Raw genomic sequence first — 25,172 nt, forward strand, 5'->3', positions numbered from 1 at the left:
CCACAAAATTATCTACATTTGAAAAAATGTAAACCTACTGTATTTTGATTTATGAAAAGATCACGGGCTGGATTCTCCGCAGCCCCGCTCCAAAATTGCATTTGGCACGGGGGCGGAGAATCCACTTTTATGCGAGAATCGGGCCCGGCGCTGCTCCCACGATTCTCGGAGAATCGCTCACGCATGATTTGTGTGGTTGGGGGGGGGGGGGGGGGGGGCCAATGCCACAGGCCATCCCAGCTCCAGTCCCGACCAGCCGAACTCCCGACGGCGTGGTTCTAACCACGTCTGGCCGGTCAGGACTCAGTCCGCAGCCGCCACGGTGGGTGGCGGGGGAATCAAGTGCTGGGGGGGGGGGGGGGGGTCGTTATGGGCGGCCGGAGTGGCGATCGAGCGGGTTAGATGGACATTGCCCCCATCCTCTCAATCCCTGCTCTCTGCCCTCTCCGAAACCCTCCACCCATCCTTCCCGGTGCAAACTGGTTATTATTACAAATTGGAGACCACACCGATGCTCCCTCCGCTCCCACATACCTCCTCCATTGCCTCCAGCCCCTCAGGGCCATCACCACCACGGGGCTGGTGGAGTACTGTGCCGGCAGGAACGGCAGAGGCACTGTTATCAACGCCCCCAAGCTGGTGCCCTTGCATGAAGCCACCTCCACACGCTCCCATACCCACCCTTCCCCCCACCACTTACTTACCAAAAATAATTATTAACTGCACGTGTCTGTTATTTCCAGAAAGTTACAATCCAAGCATGCACAGTGACAATAAATATGCAGGATAGCGTAAAATGTGTTCAATCCAAGCTTTAGCCGAGAGTAATATTTACCACTGTTTATCCAAAAAAATTCAAAACCTCCTGAACAAAGAAATGTAAACATTTTGGAGGTAAAACTTTCACATTAAAGCTAAGAGTCTGTTTCTTTTGGCTTTAACAGAGAGCGTAATAAAAGGCATGACTGATACCTGTACTCTGCACATTGTTGTTTTTTTTTAAAAAAAGAGTACCCAATTATTTTCTTCCAAGCGGCAATTTAGCGTGGCCAATCCACCTACACTGCACATCTTTTGGGTTGTGGGGGCGAAACCCATGCAGACACGGGGAGAATGTGCAAACTCCTCACAGACAGTGACCCAGGGCCGGGATTCAAACCCAGGTCCTCAACGCCGTAGGCAGCAATGCTAACCACTGTGCCACCGTGCTGCCCCTCTGCACATTATTAAACAATTCAAAACACTAATTGTTTGCAGAACGTTTGGAATTCAAAACTAATCATTATAGAAAATGTATTTTCTTCAGTGGTGAAGTCGTCCTTCGTGTCACATAATTTCTTAGATACTTGATTTTCCAAGGAGAATCTTTTTTTATAAATCCCAATTATTTTTTTTTCCCAATTAAGAGGCAATTTAGTGTGGCCAATCCACCTAACCTGCACGTCTTTGGGTTGTGGGGACGAAAACCACGTAAACACAGAATGTACAAACTCCACACGGACAGTGACCCAGAGCTGGGATCGAACCTGGGACCTCGGCACCGTGAGGCAGCAGTTCTAACCACTGCGCCACTGTGTTGCCATTCCAAGGAGAATTAAAGAAAGAGCAATGAGCAGAATTCAATTTATTGGTAGAATTTCAGAGGAAGTACACATTTTATTTATTTGTAGTTAGAACGCCAATACAATCAAAACATATAGCTGCGTTCATCAGAAGGGACTAGTCAGAACACCTCCTGAGGAACAGATTATAAGAGTGACATAAAATAGGCTGCTCAGTTAGAACATAGAACAGTACAGTACAGCACAGAACAGGCCCTTCGGCCCTCAATGTTGTGCCGAGCCATGATCACCCTACTCAAACCCACGTATCCACCCTATACCCGTAACCCAACAACCCCCCCCCATTAACCTTTACTTTTTTTTTAGGACACTATATACTGCTAGCTTCCATTTAACACTCGCTGACTATGGGCAGGTCTCTGCATATTTGTACTTGCAAATTTGGAAAGAAATGCTTTATTCAACAAATGTAAGCAAAACACAAAAATGTCTCTCACATATATTAAATAAAGGCATGAATATGTCTGAAAAATTAGTATTGTTCAGTCATTGTTAACCAAGCACTTTTTGGGGAGCAAAGGTTGATGTCGAAGACAAAATGAAGGAAAATATCTAGATTATCCATGAAGAAAAGATTAACTTGCATCAATTTTATGCCAATTGCCCATGATTCAATATTATAAATTTCAGGACTTTCATTTTCAGTCAATGAAGTCTGAAAATTGATTGTTCTCCATTTAGAAACATAGAAGCAAGAGGAGGCCATTTGTTCCTTCGGGCCTGCTCCGCCATTCATTATGATCATCAAGTTCGATACTCTGATCCCACCTTCCCCCCCATATCCCTTGATCCCTTCAGCCCCAAAAGCTATATGTAATTCCTTCTTGAAATTACACGTTTTTGCCTCAACTACTTTCTGCCGTTGCAAATTCCACAGATAGTGAGGGCCCATTAAACCTACCTGCTTCTCGCCACTTATTTTAGGAATCAAAAGCAAAAATGTGTATTTCAGCACTCCTGAGAATTTAGAAGATTGGTCATATCCAACTTCCAAGCAGAAATGTGTGATTACTGGAGATTTTTCTTTCTTTCATGGGATGTGGACATCATGGGCTAGGCCAACGTTTATTGCCATCCCTAATTGTCCTCAAGAAGGTGGTGGTGAGCAACCTTCTTGAACTGCTGCAATCCATGTGGAGTAGGTACACCCACAGTGCTGTTAGGGGACACCAAGATTTTGATCCAATGACAATGAAGGAACAGCAACATAATTCCAAGACAGAATGGTGTGTGGCATGAAGGGAAATTTCAGGTGATATTCTATTGCATCTGATGCCCTTGTCCTTCTCGGTGTTGTGTTCCATGGCTCCCCTAATTATGCAGACACACATAGAACATGTGTGTGGTTGTAATAAGCATTTATTCTTGGCACGCAGAAAGGTAACCAATTTTATGTACAGACAATTATGTCTACTTTACTGCGGAGATGCCACTGTCTCATAGTCCATCCTGCTACCCCGTGCCCTGTCTCGTCCGTCCCCCGGTATATATATATTTGTGTGTGTCTCCATGGGTGTCTGGTTCCACCTGCTGGCAGGAGGTCATGACTGTCACTACATGTATTGATCATTAGCTATATACAATGGTACTGTTATATACAGGTATATGCATTAGTACAACTATGTACAGTTGAGATACAGATATGCACATGTGCATATCGCCACACTAGGTCGTCGAGGTCGCAGGTTTGAAAGATGCTGCCTAAGGAACCTTGGTGAGTTGCTGCAGTGTATCTTGTAGATGGTACACACTGCTGGCATTGTTTGTTGGTGGTGAAATACAGTGAACTTTGAGGTTGGTGGATGGGGAGCCAATCAAATGGGCTTTGGAGTTCAATTGGAGAGGAGGGGAGAGTATTTAATCACACTCCTTTTTAAAAATCTTTTATAAATTTAAAGTGTCCGATTCTTTTTTTCCCCGACTTAAGGGGCAATTTAGCGTGGCTAATCCACTTATCCTGCACATCTTTGGATTGTGGAGGAGACACCCATGCAGACACGGGGTGAACGTGCAAACTCCACACAGACAGTCACCCAGGGCTAGGATCAAACCCAGGTCTTTGGCGCCGTGAGGCAGTAGTGCCGGCCTTTAATCACACTCCTGATTTGAGCCTTATAGATAGATGGTCAAGAAGCTTTGGGGGGTCAGGGGCGAGTTACTCACCACAGTATCTCCCCCCCCCCCCCCCCCCCCCCCCCCCAAACCTTACTTTTTAGGACACTACGGGCAATTTAGCATGGCCAATCCACCTAATAAATTTATGTGGCTGGTCCAGTTCAATTTCTGGTCAATTGTAACCCCCAGGATGTTGCGTGGGTGGTTTCAGCAATGGTAATGCCATTGAATGTCAAGAGATTATCTTATTGGAGATAGCTATTGCGTGGCACATATGTGGCACAAATGTTATTCGCCACCTACCAGCCCAAATGCTGTCCAGGTCTTGCTGCATATAGACAGTATCCAAGGAGAAGGAAATGGCGCCATACATCATGATCGAACATTCCCATTTCTAATCTTATGATGGAGGGAAAGTCATTAATGAAGCAGCTAAAGATAGTTGGGCCTAAGACAATACCCTGAGGAACGCGCAGTGATGCCCTAGGACTAAGATAATTGACCTCCAACAACTACAGCCATCTTGTTTTGTGCTAGGTATGACTCCAACCAGCGGAGAGCTTTCCCTCTTATTCCCAGTGATTGCAGTTCTGCTTGGGCTCCTCGATGCCACATTCCATGAAATGCCTCCTTGAATACTACCAGTTCAAATCATAAGCCCAGAGACAGACAGATACATTACTGAAAAGCAAATCAGGTAATTTCTATTCCTGTTTCAAATCAAACTTCAGTGAGAATTAAACTTCATGTGTTCTAAAATATAAGTTTAGCCCAGAACTGATACTGCAGAGGCAGCAGACAACACAAAACTGAAGCTATTTTGACATTGAACCTATCCAAGTGAGAGTGTGTCAGAAGTCAGTATTCCACCTTCTTCCTCCAAAATCTTGCTGAATTGAAAGAGATCAGCATTGTTGTCACCAATGTGTATTTATTGAAAACTTTAAAGAGAGAACGTGCATTGTCTAAGTTGTAAGGCAGCAAAAGAGATGAGACGGCCCACAATGTAAAGTGAGTCAATAAAATGTTTTATCATGACACCGTTTACTACATTGAAGAGGCTACATAAGTGCAGGTCGCTGTTATCATTGCAAGATTAGGCAGCCCTATTGCTGTAGCTGGGTCCGTAACCACCCTCCCTGGAGTTTGAACTCTTTTTGTACCTTACTCAGTAGCTGTGTCTGCACACCTAGGCTCTCCGAGCTACCGAGCAGCATTTCCTCTCGTTTCTCAATAAAAAGCGATTTGAAGAAAAAGGAAGGGGGAGAATTAAGAAAGAGACCGGGATAGGATGAGATGGGAAAAAAGAGAAAGGAGATGAAAAAGATAAATAGGGAGGACACAAGCGAAAGACCATCCTTCCGATGTGTACCATTATCAGAATCTTTAATTAGAGACGCAAGAAGTTCTTGTCAAGCTGCTAAGAAGTTTTTTTTTAAATGTTGAATCAGTGACCAAGAAGCAAGAAGGGGCTTCAAAATAAACTTTTTTCAGGAAAGCTGGAGTGCCCACCACTGAAGACGTTCACGGGCTCTCTCTTATTTAGAGACTGCTAGGTCTCTGAAAACCTCAACAGTTTTTCTTTGACATACCTAAATATATAGCAGTGTTAAATTTTGGCTACTTCAACGTAACACTTCTCTTCTGCCACCTTGAGACAACATCCAGCCATTGCACCCAGAACAAATTAACTATAACAAAACACAATCTACATAACCCTCTGTGGTTACACTGACCAACAAAAACCCAGTTAGATAGAAAGATTAAACACTTGTTCTAATTCAAATTTAAAATTGAGTTATAAAATGTGGCCGTGCATTATTTGAAAATAATACAGCTGTGAAATGGCAATAATACAATTTTGGGCAAAAGGGTTGTATACTCTTTGGTCAATAATACACAGGAAATATAGAGTTAAAATGATCTTTGCCTTATTAATTAGGATACGATGGGTTAGATTTGCAATCAGAGGCAAAGCAATGGCACTTGCTGCTGACTTCAAACAAGGTGTTTACAGAGATCTACAGAATAGGGCAGCACGGTAGCATTGTGGATAGCACAATTGCTTCACAGCTCCAGGGTCCTAGGTTCGATTCCGGCTTGGGTCACTGTCTGTGCAGAGTCTGCACATCCTCCCTGTGTGTGTGTGGGTTTCCTCCGGGTGCTCCGGTTTCCTCCCACAGTCCAAAGATGTGCAGGTTAGGTGGATTGGCCATGATAAATTACCCTTAGTGTTCAAAACACACACTTAGTGTTGGGTGGGGTTACTGGGTTATGGGGATAGGGTGGAGGTGTTGACCTCTGTTAGGGTGCTCTTTCCAAGAGCCGGTGCAGACTCGATGGGCTGAATGGCCTCCTACTGCACTGTAAATTCTATGATAATCCAAGGATTCCCATGGAGCGGACATCCCCTTTTCTGATGGCAGTTTAAACCTGGCACCACGTCAAGGGGTCCCTTGGCATGCAGCAACAATGTCAGCAAGCTTAAGCAGCAGGAATATTGGAGCACTCCCACAGACGGTAACCCAAGAAGTTAAAAGCACATGATATCCTCCACTCTTAATGACAATTTTCAGATTATGAAATAAATTTTGATTGGGTTCAGATAGAAACGAAAATGGCAATACAAACAAGTTTCAAAATATTGATTTTAAAAGCATGGAATGTTTTTGGAATCATAAATGAAGAAATCTGACATTCTGCAAATATAAAATTAGGAGAGGGTGGTGTTCAGCAGTAATTGTGTAGTTCGTATGCATTTTAAACTTCAGTTACATCTCATTCAACAAGCGAAGTTGTCTGAGGGTTTATACAGTTACATCTCATTCAACAAGCGAAGTTGTCCGATGGTTTATACAATGAGACTAACAGTACAAGAATGGGAAGCTTTCACAGGTTTTCCCAGTCTGATGGTGGTTGGGGGCGGAGGAGGGGTGCAACTCGATGGCCTCTGATAAAGCATAGAATCACCGACAGCATCTTCTAGATTTCCACTTAACCCTGCACACATTCAGGTTCCAGAAGTTGCTGTTACTTTCCGAGAAACAATGACAGAGAATGTTGCTGGTTTTGCTATCATGACCATCACAAGATTAAGGCCATGATGTTACCTTCTGAAACCTTTTAAGAAATGACTTACTTAATTTACTAAGGTTTGAAATTAAGTAGTAAAATACGGTCAAGAGTTACTCGTACACACTATGTGGTCCCAATAACCCAGTAAAGCATGATCTTCAAAAGCATCCCATATAGTTAGACCAATGATTACTTGGTTTTCAAAAACAAGTTAACTGTAGGGAACTTGGTCCCTCGTATCACGATGTAAACTCCTTTCTTTGCGTGGAAATCATTACTTGCAGCAATTCTCTGTAGAATCCAGACAAATGTTTCCTAACAGTACTTAAAGCTGCGAATATATTTTGGTCGATATCAAAAGATAAAGATGAATACATTTTTCACACACTAGGGTGGTTTACTGTCACAGTTCAAAAAATATTCCTTTTTAAACTTTGTATTGAGCAGGAAAATACCCCAGATGGCTGGTTCAGGCATTATGTAGTTCACGGTTTTGTTAAGAATACATCAACATTTGTGGTAACTGCATCTAAAATAACTGCACACTATGGTACTTCAGTATCAAAAAGCAAATGACCTGCATGTTTTCGACAAACAAGTTTTGGCTACATCCATGATGTAATTGATAATTGATAATCCATAATTGAACTAAAGCAGCTGCAAAAATTGAAACCTATGCATTTTCTTCAGAGTACCAAAGAAGTACCAATATTGGACTTGAAGTATTAACTCTGCTTCTCTCTACACAAATGCTGCCAGGCCTGCTGAGCTTTTCCAACACATTTTTTAAAATATGCATTTTGTTTTACTGCCTTTCTCTGCCCTTGTATTTAACAATCTGTCTTGATACTGGCCGTATTCAAATTAACTCAATTTTCTGACCATTGTATGCAACATTACCGACATCGCTAACACACACCAAATCTCTGGATAACCCCCCCCCCCCCCACCAGCTTTCTGTTTCCAAACACTGCATAGTACTGGTTGCTAAACTACTTAGTTTAAAGCTGCATTCCCTAACAAATTGAAAGGGTGGAAATCAGATATGGAGAACTAACATCGGGACAAAAAGTGTTTTTTAAACCTGTGTGCAATGGCTCCATAGCAAAGGATTCCACTAGAGTCAAATCTCTGGAGGAAATTAAGAAATGTTTAGAGAAGTGGAAAAAAAAAATCAGATTTATACAGTGTATTTTCAAATTCCCAACATTTCCCAAAGCACTTTATGAATTAGGTTTGAAGTTCAATGCGGGTAAACGCTGTGGCCAAATTGCAAACAGTAATGACTCGACAATGTGTTGTTGCAGACATTTGCTGAGGGGCAAATGTTGGTCAGGGCAAATGCCAAATTCCATTAGGGGATTATGAGTGAAGGACAGAAAATCTGAATATTCCTCCTTTCACTCGTTTAGTTTATAGAGACACATGTTTATATACATATTATGCTTCAGACCTTAACAGAAGAAGTGGACAGGCTACTTCCTCAGCATTAAACACAGAGTTGCAATTACATTATTTTACCTGGGATTCGGTTTGTCGGTACGATGTAGAAGCCAGCTGTTTTCTATAGGTAAAAGATAGCTATTTAGCATTAAGCCCCTAGTCTATTAAATACTATTTTAAAACTCACTCATAACCTCAGGTCATTTCAAAACATAGCTTCAACAGAACGCAGAAGCAGATAGATTAAAACAGCATTCTTACTCAGCTAACAAATACATTTGCAAGATAAAGTGACCAAGGACAGGGCAGACTCCATGGCAACACCACAGGAACCTAAAGGCGCTATTGTACTCAGCAACAAACCAGTTCAGGTCACTTGCGATAACAGCATTCCATAACTCTTACAGGATGGACAGCTTACCATCAAATCAAATGTATTTGAATCTAATCCAAACCAATTAGGATTATATTGGGGTGTAATTAGATGGCTAAAGACAGACATGATACAGTATAAATGTGAAGTTTTGTTCGACCATTTGTAGCTGGATTATTTTCTCATTCTCTCTCTCTTTCCGGAATCAATCTATACTTTGACTTAAACTTTTCGCTGTCTTTCATGTTTCACTTTCTGACTTGACTTTTGAAGTTATTACGAGCTGTTTGCCCAAGCAAGAAAATAATTTCTGTGATTCTTTGAAGGTTTCAGTTGTCTACAAATTGCCTTTTAAATGAAATGAAAATCGCTTATTGTCACGAGTAGGCTTCAATGAAGTTACTGTGAAAAGCCCCTAGTCGCCACATTCCGGCGCCTGTTCGGGGAGGCTGGTACGGGAATGACTCAATCGTAATCAATAGAGACAAATAAGACAATTCTTATTTGCACCCGAGAAGTTTTAACTTAAATTTCTCCTGAGATTTAGTGATTCGCAAAGTGTAGCTGAATCCGGATGGTAGATCTAACATACGACTCCAGCTTCCACTCCTTTCCACTCAAAGTTACTGGCTAATATAAACCAGTCAGTTTATATGGTTCACAATATTCTGTGACTACATTTTTTACTTTCAAACTTTTATTTGGAACACCAAAGCAAATGCAATCATTAGCAAACAGATGCACTGAATTTCCAAGCAAAATTTCAAAAAGGCTTGGAAAACCAAAAGGTTTTTTTAATATAAATTTATGCACTGGCAAGAGCAATAAAATTAGCTTACAAGGAAATGTCAGATCCGAAGCATGTTAGAAGAGCATTATATATTCTAACAGGAATCAAATATATTTCCTAGCTAACTGTTTGAGGAGCATTTAGAATCGTTCTATGGGCCAATCATTAATTTTCTCCAAATAAGTTAAGTCTCAAACCTCATGAGTGGGAGAATGAACATTTATGTGGAGCAAATGATGATTGTCAGTAAAAAAAGGATAAAATACTAATTACAGTAACTCTAGTTAATCCTCGAGTATCCTTTCAAAAACAGTCTTGGTATCAGTGACTAGCACAGACTATAGATGCTGAGACTGGAGGGCCTGGATGTCAACTCTATGAAGTACGGATAGTACTCCCCATTTTATGACCGACAAGATTACTAGCTCCTTGGTTTCAATTAGTCAGCAAGATTTCTGCCATTGCCAAGATTTTCACTCAGATAGCCTTTACGGTGGAATTTAACACCCTCGAATCATGCCAGATTTATTTATACTACCCATATGATTCAACAGAAGCAGGGTAGCACACAAGCTATAAAATAAATGATATTTGGTTAGCTATCATATATCTGAAAATAGTTCAGAAAAATGACCCCAAAAATGTATCCGTTTTATTGACAGGGTATCTTCCAAATATTCATTTGCCCTCTTTTGATTTTAGGTCAAACTCATGTGGGGGAAAGAAAATGCTTGGATCACAAAAAATGGAGTGTTCCTCAGATGGTTAATTATGAAATAAATTTGATTCCAGTTGGACTCAGTGTCCAGTGCCCTCCTACAAAGCTTTGTGCCTGACATTTCCCAGTAAGCTAATTACTGCTATTGCCGTACAATTCCATTCAGGTGACAGGCTTCATGATGCCAAGATGACATTTATTATATATTATTACAAATCTAAAATGTTAACGCTCATGATCCCTGCTGATCTTAAGAGCATGCAACATTTGTTACAGAATATGAAACAAGGATCTTCATTTCTACTGCATGTGAATAATCTTACAAAGAAACAATGAGAGGAATAAGACCAGAGGAACAAGGAGCTAGAAAACATTCAGAGAATAAGAAAAATGAGCACTGTAACAAAATAGATGACTTCATTACTTGAGCTGGGGGCGGTCGAGGTGGGAGGGGATTTAATTGCATTTCAATTGTATGTGGCATAAATGAATAGGTGAAAACAAAAATCAAAACCCAAGAGCCAAAACTGTTTTTCCTCGAGGCCACAGTGGAGCTGACTGTATATAATCACAAGAGCATGTTCGGTGTTACATTAAATAAAAGCAAATTACTGCGGACGCTGGAATCTGAAACCAAAGAGAAAATGTTGGAAAATCTCAGCAGGTCTGGCAGCATCTGTAAGGAGAGAAAAGAGCTAACGTTGAGTCCAGATGACCCTTTGTCAAAACGCTTTCCCAAATGTTTTATTAAAAGGTGGTTTTAAACAATCTTTTTAATTCAAGGTAAAACGACATAATGAAAACAAACATGTGAACTGCTCCTCGCTCTGCCCAACGATAAGCTTGTGGGGTCTGGTTATCATGGGTCAGGGGCCATGGTTAAGTCAATTGGAATGCATGTGCCGGGTTTTAAGACCTAAAAACAAGGGCCAAATAAGATGGTTTTGCCAAAAACCCTTGGGCGAGGGAGAATTGTGAGAATTAGCGTGTCGCTGTGAAAGTCTTAAACTGGAAGTCAAATCTCTTTTTTAAAAAGTTATTGGTCTCTGGGAATCGTAACATGTGCAACCCAGCCTAATTCATTAGATTTCTGTTTTGCAGGCAGCACCTAACTTACTAACTGAGCCAGCTGACTTAACAGCTTAAACTAAAATTGTATTGTTTGGTAGCACAGAACTGGTCGGTCACCATCAACTGGTGCATTTTCCATGACAATACCTCTATCAGAGGTGCCACCCAATCAGCACTTTCTTCTCATAGTTTCCCCTGACATTGATGTTCTTTGCCTGTCCTGATGAGTGCAAGACGAAAACTTAAACAGAATATCTTTTCCCAGCAATACTCTAGTGTTGTTTTGTTCACTTATCAATGATAGTCTGTAGAACACAACGTATATGCTTGTAAAAGCACCATGGCTATAACACCAGGAGGCAGATGACTACTATTCACATCAAATGAGCAGGCTGCCGGAAGGGAAAGCATTAAGTTTCATAAAGGCTGCATTTTCTGCCAGCACGATGCATGTGCTGTTGTTACAATGTGGCGTCATTGTGGACAACGGGTCCCATTTGCTAGTGATGTCCGTGTATGCCAAACTCCTGATTTCAGTTTTTCAGTGAAGGGTCCTATTTGTACTTGGGAGCCACTCAAATTTAACTTGTCTATCTTAGTTCAAAAGTTCATACTATTCCCTTAGGGATTCTACTTTTCCCTCAAATTCCCTACAGCAACGTAGTAGCAAGCTGCCCACAAATGCATCACAAGAGGCCAATAAATAAAAAGCAACCAAGGACAGAATGCAGGGTTATTTTCCTTTACAAACCTCCAAATGCCTAATTTTCTTTCTTGTTAAACGCGATAATAAGACAAAGTTGATCGGGCTGTATGGTTGTATGAAGCTGGTGACAATGGGAAAATGTGATTATTCCAGAAAGAATGGAACTCTGGCACTATAAGGTTGTGAAGCAGTGCTCTCACTGTGCTAATATTCAGTTGCATTGAGAATTTATTTTCAAAAAATAAGGCATAATACATATGGTGGTTTGAGAGCTGAGTTAGTTTCTGTGCATACGTGGCAGGGAACAGTTTTAATCGCTGCAGTACAGTATATGCAAATACTCATAATAATGTAACAAATCAACACTGCGCCTACTGCTCCCCACACTATGACCATAAATTAAAACCATATACAGCAACGCAGCATCATTGGCTTCCTGCGCATGCACGGGCCGGTGCATATACGCCAATGTGTATCGGTGGCCATATTTCTGGCCAGCTTGCACTGGTAGGAGACAAAGTGTTTCACAAGTAATGAACTGTAAAACACCAGAAATAGAAAGAAAGAATCAGCAACACCTTAATTATCAGAAACCCTAATAAAGTAAACATTTGTGAACAAATTCGGGTTACGAGGAAAAGCTGTGGTACAGGACAAAATTGAATAGCTCCTGGCAGGCACAAGGGGCCAAATGGCCTCCATCAGTGTTATAGGTTTTTTGGATCCTACATTTTTTGAAAACAATTAGTGCCAGTTCCACGTTTGTTTCTGATTTCTGAACGTATTCAAGATTTTTAGACTTGAGGCATACAATTTTATCGCCCTTCGACCCAAGTACTCACTTAGCATGGTAGCACAGTGGTTAGCACTGTTGATTCACAGCGCCAGGGATCCGGGATCGCTTCCCGGCTTGGGCCACTTTCTGTGTGGAGTCTGCACGTTCTCCCAGTGTCTGCGTGGGTTTCCTCCGCGTGCTCCGAGCTTCCTCCCACAAGTCCCAAGACATGCTGTTAGGTGAATTGGATATTCTGAATTCTCTCTCAATGTACTCGAACAGGCTCTGGAGTGTGGCGACTAGGGGCTTTTCACAGTAACTTCATTGCAGTGTTAATGTAAGCCTGCTTGGACACTAATAAAGATTATTATTATAGCCACCCAAATAGCCTCAAATCTGCAGTTTGTAAGCTTGAATGGAGCTTCACAAACAATGAGCCTACTTTAACTGCAAATAAATTGCACCAGATGCTTCCAAACGTTTGCACTGCAGCAGAATTCAGGGATACGCAACAAAGCGGAGGAAAACCTAGCATAATATTCCACTTTGCATTCAAAACAACTTCGAAGTTTCAGAACTTTTTTCTAAGAAGAAAAGTCGAAATATTTAAGTGTTGGTCTAAAATGATCAAATTCCAGAAATCATTATCATTTTGTTCCACAATCTGAATTTCTTTAAAAAATAAAAGGTCTCCCATAGGAGTAATTCTATTTACTAATGTATTGTAATTACATTTTTCTTCCTCTCCAAGAGCTCATTATTGACGAGGTCACTGCACATTTCTGTGCAATTTCAAAAAGACAACTGAAACATATCCAGCGAACATCAGTTTTTAAATGTAGTCAAGTAGAAATTCAACCCGATCACTTAAGAAAATAACGACAAAAGATACTGCCAAACTTTATTATAAAATACATTAGAGGCATTATAGTAATGACAAGGGGAGTTCGGAGAGTTCACTAGGGAGACATTTATTCAGCTTGACAGTGGCACATGCATAGGGCCCGGTTATACATTACCGGCTCCTTACTCCTTTCTGTCGGCTACTATAGAGGGGGACCTACTATACAAATGCTGGGTAATTCCCAGTCCAATCAGGACAAGGTAGCAATCATCCCCAGCTGGATGAATCTCAGACGTGTCACATGCAGGTTATTACAACCCCCCCACCCCCCAAAGTCCACAAACCCATTGAAAGGCAACCCCAGAGAAGGAGAGGACCAATTAATGGACAAAACCGGTGCAACAACTGCAACCGACCACAGGAGGCGCCACCGAACCGGGGGTGGAGGGGAAAGAGAGGAGAAGAGAGAAGCAGGATGGGCCGTATCCACCTCATCGAACATTACATCTGGGCGCACACACACACACAAATGGAGTAGACATTAATGGGCGAGACCGAGGACTGTGCGCATTTCGGCTTCTGATCCATCGACCCAAGGTCTTACCAGCACAGCATTACTTCCAGCCACAGAGGGACCGAGTGGGTGGGAGAAACAGACAACGCCCAAGTTCCGTACCCTGTACACCCCCCAATGCCTGCCACAGCGTCAGCTCACAAAAGGGGGAGGATTTACGCACACACCGAAAACACTCAGGGAGCCGTCGCTCCAAGAGCTTGCACCGCATTGATGTAATTTAAGCATAACATAGATAAAACAGAGCCCTGAACAGAACACCACAAGACCAGCGTTCACACTCCGGACACCCAGTCAACTCAACGTAGACAGTCAGTCACACGCATATCAACTCAAGAGCCTCTAGGCTCAAAAATCTGTAGCCCGTACACCAACCGTCAGCACCTATGTAGAACATAGCTGTCGTACAGTCCACTTCCCTAACGGTCACGGAACAGTCCTTCGAAATCCAAGGGAGCGGCGACAAAACTAGAGAACGGACTTCCCGATGGACCCGCTGCCGCAGTAAGCTGGCAGTGCAATACCACAGCAGATGGAAATGAATGAAAACGCCATGCAACCTCCACCAAAAGCCATCTCCGACAAGGCCACTTCCGGTACTGCCGGATACATCGGACCCTGGAACAACACAGCATACGCGCTCCACAAGCCAGCATCAGAAACCCCGGCCTGGAGCTTATCTTCGCTCTCAACACAGGGTCTGGAAAAGGCATCACTGCGACAAAATTAGTCTGTACCTCAGTCCACACAGTTGTGAAAAAGATTTCAGGGAGCTCCAATCCCCCTCGTTGCCAATACAGTAACAACATGGGGAGTCCAGCAAGTTCACAGGGATAAATTTCTTCAGCTTGACAGCGGCACATACATAGGGCCCGGTTACACATTACCGGGTTCTTACTCCTTCCCATCAGCGACTGCAGAGGCTCACCTATTATACAAATGTTGGGTAATTCCCAGTCCAATCAGGATGAACCTCAGGCATGTCACATGCAGGTTATTACAGGCATCAAATAAAAAGACACCAATGGCATTAAATACCATGAAATGTTTTTACAAAATGCGTCAGAGCCGAGCTTATTCCATAAAAAAGGATTTTCCTTAAAACTGGTATTGTGCATTTGACCCGTGGGAGAGTTATAGTAAAACAATCAGAGAACAGCGATACAGTCAAACAAAGATGGATTTATTTCACAGTGCAAGTCCATAAACAAAAAAAAGCGGAATCAGCAGACGATTAAAGAAAATAATTTCCACAAGGGAATGCTTCAGCCTAAATCAACCGAAAAAATAAACCAAAATGACAGACAACCCAGTCACTTTCATTTCCGGTAAATTGGTTTTCGGGATTTACCTGTATAACAGAGCCCTTAGAGACAATGAAAATTCTTTAAAAGCAAAAAGTGGCAGTGGTATATATTCAAGAACCACTGCAGTTATTGAATGTCCGAATCACAGACTCTCCACGCAATTCTCAGGGGGAAAAAAAATATCAGGATGACTTGGACACACCAAAATTATTTGAAGAAAACGCCAAATATTCCGCTCATTGCTTTCAAATGGGTCCAATGTATGGGATATAGAATTGCTTCGTAACTCATTACATCTACAGGACAACCATTAATACACTTGTATGCACATCCTACTTACAAAAGGACTCAAGTTCACTTATGGTAACTAACAGCACCTTAAGTGAACAAAACTGGCTCTCGGTTTAAGCGATGAGTAACATACATAACTGCTGTCCTGTAACTTGGGGTTCACAAGCTTTTTGCATTTTATGTGGACCCCCGATTAGATTACTACATCATAACTGCAATTCTCTCCAATGTTTTGCTTCACATATTACCCTCCTTTAGTCTGCACCTTGATCTTAGACATCAGAAATGCATGAATCCAGCAACTATTGAAAAACACACAAAAATTAACTTACTTTCGAAGGTGTTCATGTTCTTTCAAGAACAGCTCTGTTCTTCTGTTGTTTACTCCTGACCCACTTTTGTATGATCTAAAGTTAAAACATGAAGACTTTATTAAAAGGTCAAGATAAATAATAAAGTATTATTTTGCATCCACACGACAGAAACATTTGTCACAGCGTACTACGTTAATTCTAATATTTAACTTGACCGACAGGTTATAGTATTATCCCTTCAGATCATTGACAAGTTTATTTTTCTGGCATTTAAATACACCTGAAGTAAGCTACAAAATCATTTTGACACTGTAAATATTTTCACCCGAGTTTCTACATCAGCTGATATTTTGACACTTGAAAACTTGAGTCATTTTATAATTAATATATTTACTGTAAGAGTGGATAGGTCACTGTAACATGGGTAATTAGTGCTGTTTTACTAAATTATCTGTTAATTTTTAACTCAATCAAAATAGAAAATAAATTGAACATTGATAATACACATCTGCTTGACTGTCAAAGTCACTTAATGGTGTTGGAGTTTAATGCATACGGAAAGGATTTGTAGTAAATTTATAAAATATACAAAAGATTAATCTTTTTGGTGAATGTATATTTCAAATTATTCACCACATAATTTATTAGTTTAGATCCAAAAAGTCTCAGTTTATGCTATGATTTCATAACAGGTATGAGGTGGGAGGGCCTGCGGAGTCGGTAAGTGGGAGGAGCTTCACGTTGGGAAGGAGCAGGGAGTCAGGGGAGGCTGCAAGCCGTGCCGTAGGGCCAGGGAAAGGAAGGGTCCACATCAATCAGGAGAGTCTTGGAGTGGTGTGCGCGGCAGACAGGAGGTACTGCAAGTTGAAAGTTAACATATTCAAATCTATTTTATTTTAAAAGTTATTTTATTTATCAATATTGTAAATACTGTTTTAATGATAAGGAAGGTCTTACAAAATCTAACAGCTTTTACATTAGTTTTAATGGAAAAAAATTGATTCAGTTAAGTTGTTTACTTGTCAATCCAACTATAACTTTAAATGAGAAATTTCTGTACTTGTTGGAAAAGGAAGGTGCACACTGTGCATTATTCAGATGCTGTTTTGTAATATACCATAAATCGCAGTGATGTATCGCTCACTATACACTTTAAAAGGGACAAACAGAATAAACGCAGCAGGAAGTGAGAATCAAGATACTTTAAGGGCACCTTATGGTAAGAGTGGGCGTATTGTGCAAAAGTGTTGTGGCTACAAGCATCCAAATCCATATGAAATATTTGCTGCGCATTTGAAGGATTTTGCTCCATGAAAACTAGATGCACCCAGTCCCCAATTTAATTGAAATCAAAAATATAAAAGCAAATGAAAGGCTCTACAGGGCAACAATTAAAGCAAAGTCAATCTGCAATTTTCTTATTTGGCCTTTAACATAGTAAAACACCCAGGATGCTTCACAGGGATCATTCTCAGAAAACAAACACCCATCGATGAACCTCAGCAAGGGGATATTAGGACAAGTCAGAAATTTTTTAATTAACATTCATTTTATCGGTTTCATTGACTCGGCCAGCATTTGTTGCCCATCACTAGTTGCCCTTAAGGTGTTGGTTTGCTGCCTTCTTGAAACGCTGCAGTCCAGGTGTTGTAGGTACTCCTACAGCGCTGTTCAGGAGGGAGTTCCAGGATTTTGATGCAGCAACACTGAAGGAACGACAATGTATTTCCAAATCAGGGTGGCGAGTGACTTGGATGTCAACTTCCAGGCGGTGGGGTGCCCATGTACCTGCTGCCCTTGTCCTTTTAGATGGTAGTGGTCATGGGTTTAGATGGGGCTGCCTGAGGAGACTTCGTGAGCTCCTGCAATACATCTTGTAGATGGTACACACTGCTGCTACTGTGCGTTGGTGTGGAGGGAGTGAATGTTTGTGGGAGGGGTACATATTAATTAGGCTTTGTTCTGGATGGTGTTGAGCTTCTTGTGTTGTTGGAGCTGCACACATCCAGGTAAGTGGAGGAGTATTCCATTACACCCCTGATTTGTGCCTTGTAAATGTTGGGCAGGTTATGGGGACTCAGAAAGTGAGTTACTCGCTGCAGTATTCCTAGCCTTTGACCTGTTCTTGTAGCCACAGTATTTATATGGCTTGTCCAGTTCAGTTTTTGATCAATGGTAACCCTCAGAATGTTGATAGTAGGGGATTCAGTGATGGTAATGCCATTGAATGCCAAGCAGCATTGGTTTGATTCTCCCTTATTGGAGATGGTCATTGCCCGGCACTTGAATGTTACTTGCCACTAGTCAGCCCAAACCTGGATATTGTCCAGGTCTTGCTACATTTGCACGTGGACTGCTTCAGTGTCTGAGGAGTTGCGAGTGGTGTGCAATCCATTAGCGAACATCCCCACATCTGATATTCTGCTGGAAGGAAGATCATTGATGAAGCAGCTGAAGATGGTTGGGCCTCGGATACTCCTGCAGTGATGGCCCAGGACTGAGATGACTGACTTCCAACAAGCACAACCATCTTCCTTTGTGCTAGGTATGACTCCAAGCAGTGGAGAGTCTTCCCCCAACTCCCAAATTGACTCGTTTTTCCCTGATGGCATATTTGATCAAATAGTGCCTTGATGTCTAGGGCATTCACTCACATCACCTCTGCGTTTACCCCTTTTATCCACGTTTGAACCAAAGTTGCAAAGAGGTCAGGAGCTAAGTGACCCTTGCTGAACTCAAACTGAATGTCGGTGTCAAGGTTATTCCTAAGTAAACACCCCTTGATAGCGCTGTTGACCCCTTCCATTACTTTACTAATGATTGAGAGTAGACTGATAGGGCAGTAATTGGCCAGGTTGAACTTGTCCTGGTTTGTGTGTAACATACTTGGGGAAACTTTCCACATTGCTGGGTAGATGCCAGTGTTGTGTCTGTACTGGAACAGCTTGGCTAGGAACGCGGTAAGTTCTGGAGCACAAATCCTCAGTACTATTGCCTGAATATTATCAGAACCCATAGGCCTTTGCCGTATCCAGCACCTTCAGCCATTTCTTGGGGTGAATCGAATTGGCTGAAGGCTAGCATGTGATACTGCGGTGACGTCTGGAGCTGACCGAGATGGATCATCTACCTGGCACTTTTGGCTGAAGATTATTGTGAATGCTTCAGCCTCGTCTTTTGCGCCTATGTGCTGGGCTCCTCCATCGTGGAGGATGGGAATATTTGTGGAGCCTCCTCCCACAGTTAGTTGTTTAATTGTCTACCATCATTCACAACTGGATGTGGCACAAAGGCAGAGCTTAGATCTGATCCGTTGGTTGTGGGATTGTATAGCTCTGTCTATCACTTGCTGCTTATGTAGTTTGGCATCAGGTAGTCCTGTGTTGTAGCTTCACCATTCACAACCTCATTTTTAGGTATGCCTGGTGCTGCTCCTGGCATGCCCTCCTGTACTTTTCGTTGAACCAGGGTTGATCCCCTGGCTTGGTGGGGATGGCAGAGTGGGGGATACACCAGGCCATGAGGTTACAGATTGTGGCTGAGTACAATTCTGCTACTGCAGAGATCTCACTTCGTGGATGCCTAGTCCCGAGTTGTTAGTTCTGTTCTGAATCTACCTCGTTTAGCACAATGGTAGTGCCACACAACACAATGGAAGGTATCGTCAATGTGAAGATGGGACTTTGTTTCCATAAGGACTTTGTGGTGGACAGATGCATATGCAGTAAGCAGATTGGGGAGGATGAGGTCCTGTATGTTTTTTCTCTTGTTGGTTCCCTCACCACCAGTCGCAGACCCTGTCTAGCAGCTATGTGCTTTAGGACTCAGCTAGCTCGGTCAGTAGTGATGCTACTGAGCTACTCTTGATGGTGGACATTGACGTCCCCCACCCAGAGTACATGCTGTGCCCCTGCCATCCTCAGTGCTTCCTCCAAGTGGTGTTAAACATGGAGGAGTACTGATTCATCAGTTGAAGGTGGACGGTATATGGTAATCAGCAGGAGGTTTCTTTGCCCATGTTTGAGCTGAAGCCGTGAGACTTCAGTGTCTGGAGTTGATGTTGAGGATGCCAAGGGAAACTCCCTCCCGACTGTATATCATTGTGCAGCCTTCTGTGTCTGACCTGCCGATGGTGATGGTCGTGTCCGGGATGTTTTCTGTAAGATATGATTCCGTGATTGTGACTATGTCAAGGCTATTGCTTGACTGGGGCAGCACGGTAGCATAGGGGCAGCACTGTAGCTTAGTAGTTAGCATAGTTGCTTCACAGCTCCAGGGTCACAGGTTTGATTCCTGGCTGGGTCACTGCTTGTGCGGAGTCTGCACGTTCTCCCCGTGTCTGCGTGGGTATCCTCCGGGTGCTCTGGTTTCCTCCCACAGACCAAAGAGGTGCAGGTTAGGTGGAGTGGCCATGCTAACTTGCCCCTAGTGTCCAAAAAGTTTAAGTGGGGTTACTGGGTTACAGGGATAGGGTAGATACGTGGGCTTGAGTAGGGTGCTCTTTGTAAGGGCCGGTGCAGAATGGCCTCCTTCTGCACTGTAAATTCTATGAGTCGTCTGTGAGACAGCTCTCCCAATTTTGGAAAAATCCCCGCGATGTTAGGAAGGAGGACTTTGCTGGTTTGACAGGGCTGGGTTTGCTGTTGTCATTTGCAGTGCCACGGTCGATGCAGGGTGGTACGTCTGATTTATTTCCTCTTTATTGACTTTACAGCAGTTTGATACAATCAAGTGGCTTGCTAGGTCATTTCAGAGGGTATTTAAGAGTCAGCCACATTGCTGTCAACCTGGAGTCACATATAGTCCAGACCAGGTGAGGACTGCAAATTTCCTTCTCTAAAGGATATTAGTGGGTTTTTTTATGACAATGGTCAATCTCAGCAGGTCTGACAGCATCTGTGGAGAGAACGGAGTTGATGTTTGAGTCGGAAATATTCTGACAAAAGCTCATCCAGACTTGAAACGTTAGCTCCATTCGCTCTCCACAGATGCTGTCACACATGCTGAGATTGTCCAGCACTTTTTGTTTTTTGTTTCCGCAGTAATTTGCTTTATGACAATCCTTTCATGATCATTAGACGTTTAATTTATTGAATGTTTTTGGATTCAGTTCCCACCATCTGTTATGGCGGTATTTGAACCCAAGCCCCCAGAGTATTAACCTGGGTCTCAGGATCACCAGTCCAGTGACAGGACCACTATGCCAACCCCTCCTCAAATAGAGCAGGGAGGTTTACAGAGCGAGGAAAATCAGGGGCAAGAATTGGAAGAGTCCAGAGATCAGGGACGGCCGTAATTCTAGCGAATGTAGTAGAAGCCAAGTCATGGAGGAGTTTGAACACAAGGATGAGAAGCGTGAGGTGATGCACTTTGGCTGAGGGGATAGAGAGAGGCAATATAGACTTAATGGCCCAGTTCTAAAGGGTGTGCAGGAACAGAGGAACCTGGGGTGCATGTGCATCAGTTTCTGAAGGTGGCTGGACAGATCGACAGCAGTTAAGCAAAGTGTATTGGATCTTGGCCTGCATAAATAAAGACAAGGAAGAGCAAGCAAGTTATGTTGAACCTTCAATAAATTCTGGTTAGACCCCAACTGGCTGGTTTAGCACACTGGGCTAAATCGCCAGCTTTTAAAGCAGACCAAGGCAGGCCAGCAGCACGGTTCAATTCCCGTACCAGCCTGCCTGAACAGGCGCCGGAATGTGGTGACTAGGGGCTTTTCACAGTAACTTCATTGAAGCCTACTCGTGACAAAAAGCGATTTTCATTTCATTTCATGATCGATATCAACTAAATGTAAATCTGTTCTCTGTCCTTGGATATGATGAACTGATGACTCGATGCTGCTTAACGCTTAAACTAAACCTTCACTGTGGAATAGGGATGATTTAAAATACCTACTTTCATTTGCAAGTTTGCAGCCTCCACTGACTGTGATACTATTGAATAAAATAGGACTTCAATTGTGAAATAAGGTTATATTTTGAGTTTTGGTTTAATATTCTAGAGGATTTGTTGTAAACATACTTCTAAGGCATCATGTACTGAAAAACCTGTTATCAGTTTCTATTAAATGAATAAGTAACATTTCTCACTTACGGTATTAAGATGCATATCATGATTCCTGTTCTAAGGCAAAAATGCTAACATTGAATGGCCTGCATTTCCAAATATTAAATATATGTTGTAATTTTTCTTTGATCAGAAACTGGTTAATTGGTTATTTTTTATTCTTCATTTGTAAGAAGTAACATATCAACTGATTTCTTCATGCCGTTATTTCCCGTAACAGCCTCCCCGAACAGGCACCGGAATGTGGCGACTAGGGGCTATTCACAGTAACTTGGGGCTGGTTTAGCTCACTGGGCTAAATCGCTGGCTTTTAAAGCAGACAATGCAGGCGAGCAGCACGGTTCGATTCCCGTACCAGCCTCCCCGAACAGGTGCCGGAATGTGGCGACTAGGGGCTTTTCACAGTAACTTCATTGAAGTCTACTCGTGACAAAAAGCAATTTTCATTTCATCTCATCTAGAGTACCACCGCCAGTTCTGGTCGCCATACTTGAGGAAAGGTGTGAAGATGCCAAATGGTTCTGGGGGGGGGGGGGGGGGGGGGGGGGGGGGGGGGGAGGGGGGGTTAATTACAAGATTTGGTTGGAAAGGCTGGTGTTGCTCTCCATGGAGCAAAGGAGGTGAAGGGAAGATTTAACAAGTGTACAAAATTATGGAAGGCTTAACAAGGAAAATCACTTCTCATCAGCTGATGGCACAAGGATGAGGGGGTCATAGATTAAAGATTTTGGGTGTGAGATGCAGATGGGAATGCGAGGAACAACCTTTTTACACAGTGAGTGGTAATGACCTGGAACTTTCTGCTCAAGGTTTCACATGATTTCAAAAGGGATGCACACTTGCAGGAAATAAACCTGTAGGGCTACAGACACACAGTGGGAGAAATGGGACTGACTGGATTGCTCCACAGGGAACTGGGATGGATCAGATAGGCCAAATGGGCTCCATCTTTGCTGCAAATTATTCTGTTCTAAATGGAAACAGTGTGACGATGTCTTCTGTACGACTCTGCTAAATAATTACTTACTCAATATCTTTCCGAACTGATCCCAACAAGTCTTCGCGTTCTCGGATTGCAATGAAGTTTGCTTTGGTTTTATTAAACTCGTGTGTATAATCCTGAAAAAAAAAAGCAAATTAAAATTACTAAACACTTAGAATAATCTATCCATGTTAGTGCATTTATCCTTGTACTGCTCATCCTGAAAGACACTTTCCATATATTATATTAGGAATTGGGAACCTCTCCATCATCAATTTGAAGTCAGGCCCATTTCTAAAATGGTTGAGAAATTCACACCTTTCCAGTCTTTCAAATGCAGGAAGTATGCTTCCAAGATATTGGTTTAGGCATCAGAGTAAACAAAAGAAAAAAAAAAGAAAAAGGAAAAAGAAACGGCAGCCTGGCCCACATCAGAGAAAGCTCTTGTGCAAACTCCACACAGTGACGTGCGGCGAGGATCGAACCCAGGTCCTCGGCGCCGTGAGGCAGTAGGGCTAACCACTGCGCCACCGTGCTGTCCTCGTGCCTATTCATTTAGGGGATAGGATGATTCACCGGTGGCTCCCAATATCTAGGCTACTGTGTCTACAGCTGGGGAAAACAAAGGCAGCAAGTCTGAAGTCTCGAGAAGGGAAGTGGTATCCAAGGGATATTTCTTCAGGTTGTTTAGCTCATACAGATGAACATAGAACAGACAGTGCAGAAGGAGACCATTCGCCCATCGAGTCTGCACCGACCCATTTAAGCCCTCGCTTCCACCCCATCTCCGTAACCCAATAACCCCATTTTGGTCACTAAGGGCAATTTATCATGGCCAATCCACCTAACCTGCACGTCTTTCGACTGTGGGAGGAAACCGGAGCACCTGGAGGAAACCCACGCAGACATTGGGATAACAGGCAGACTCCGCATAGACAGTGACCCAGTGGGGAATCGAACCTGTGACCCTGGTGCTGTGAAGCCACAGTGCTATCATGCTGCCCACGGCATATGAAGCATATACCTTGATTAAAAGGCTGCTGCCAAAATCACAAATGGCACTGGCAATTGTACTGCAATAATGAGACTGCAAAATGAAGTCCTACTGAAAATTCTTCTTTGTAACATCTGACCAAATTAAAACATCGCAACAAGGGGACAGCAATGGCACAAAGTTTCTTCATTTGCAGCTAATATTGGCTTCATGTAATGAGAAATACAGCAGCAAGTATTCCTTTCCTTTGCAAAGGCAAGAATTCAACCCTTACTGATACCAGTGTTGTAGCCTAGTGAATTTTATAAATTCAGAACCAACCAACCCACTGAATAGATCACCCACGTCATTTTCAGAGAGAACATTTGTTCAATCTGTAATATTCTGCCTCTGCGCAATGTTGATTAATTATTTTTCACAAATTATTTTTGAAAACAAAGGTGAGGTAGGAAAAGAGGTGGATCCTTGGCAGTATTAACCTAATGCAAGCAGAACCGTAGCCAAACTTAAGTAATTTTTCCACTGGGCACATCTAGCGGATATAACTACCAAAATTTAAATTAATGGACATAGGTTTACGGTGTGAGGGGCAAAGTTTAGAGGAGATGTGCGAGGGAAGTTTTTTTAAAAAATAAACAGAGGGTAGTGGGTGCCTGGAGCTCACTGCCGGAGACGGTGGTGGAAGCAGGTACTATAGTGATGTTTAAGGTGAGTCTTGACAAATACATGACTAGGATGGGAATAGAAGGATATGGGCCCCGGAAGTGCAGAAGGTTTTAGTTAGACTGGCAGCAGGCTTGGATGGCCAAATGGCCTCTTCCTGTGCTGTACCTTTCTTTATTTTATGCCTACATTGAGAGGAACTCTCCAATAATAAAGTTCTGCTTTGCATCTTCAAAAAGATGTACTCCTTTTAAAGGCATTTATATTAGATGCAAAAATTTGTAGTCAGTGCTAATTAGTGTATGTCCATTTCAATTCATAAATACTGGATGTAATATTTTTCCATTACGCTCTCAAACAATTTCACCTATGCTGACATTCTGTACAAGCTATTCCATATCCAGTTTGCCATCATCCAGTGCTTTAATACAATTCCTTTTTCA

At 42.4% G+C, this 25,172-nt stretch overlaps 1 protein-coding gene across 2 annotated transcripts in view; it reads right to left on the reverse strand.

Annotated features, from left to right (window-relative positions):
• gosr1 (golgi SNAP receptor complex member 1) overlaps window positions 1–25,172 on the reverse strand; it is a 133,736-nt gene that overhangs the window by 64,901 nt on the left and 43,663 nt on the right. For both annotated transcript variants that reach the window (XM_038814343.1, XM_038814344.1), the window contains exons 5-6: window positions 23,118–23,209; window positions 16,037–16,111 (exon numbers count right to left, since the gene is read on the reverse strand). In XM_038814343.1, the coding sequence (XP_038670271.1) occupies window positions 16,037–16,111; window positions 23,118–23,209 (167 nt within the window). The remainder of the gene's footprint in view (window positions 1–16,036; window positions 16,112–23,117; window positions 23,210–25,172) is intronic.

The sequence above is a fragment of the Scyliorhinus canicula genome, chromosome 12, assembly GCF_902713615.1.
Source record: "Scyliorhinus canicula chromosome 12, sScyCan1.1, whole genome shotgun sequence".
In the NCBI taxonomy this organism is placed as follows: Eukaryota; Metazoa; Chordata; class Chondrichthyes; order Carcharhiniformes; family Scyliorhinidae; genus Scyliorhinus; species Scyliorhinus canicula.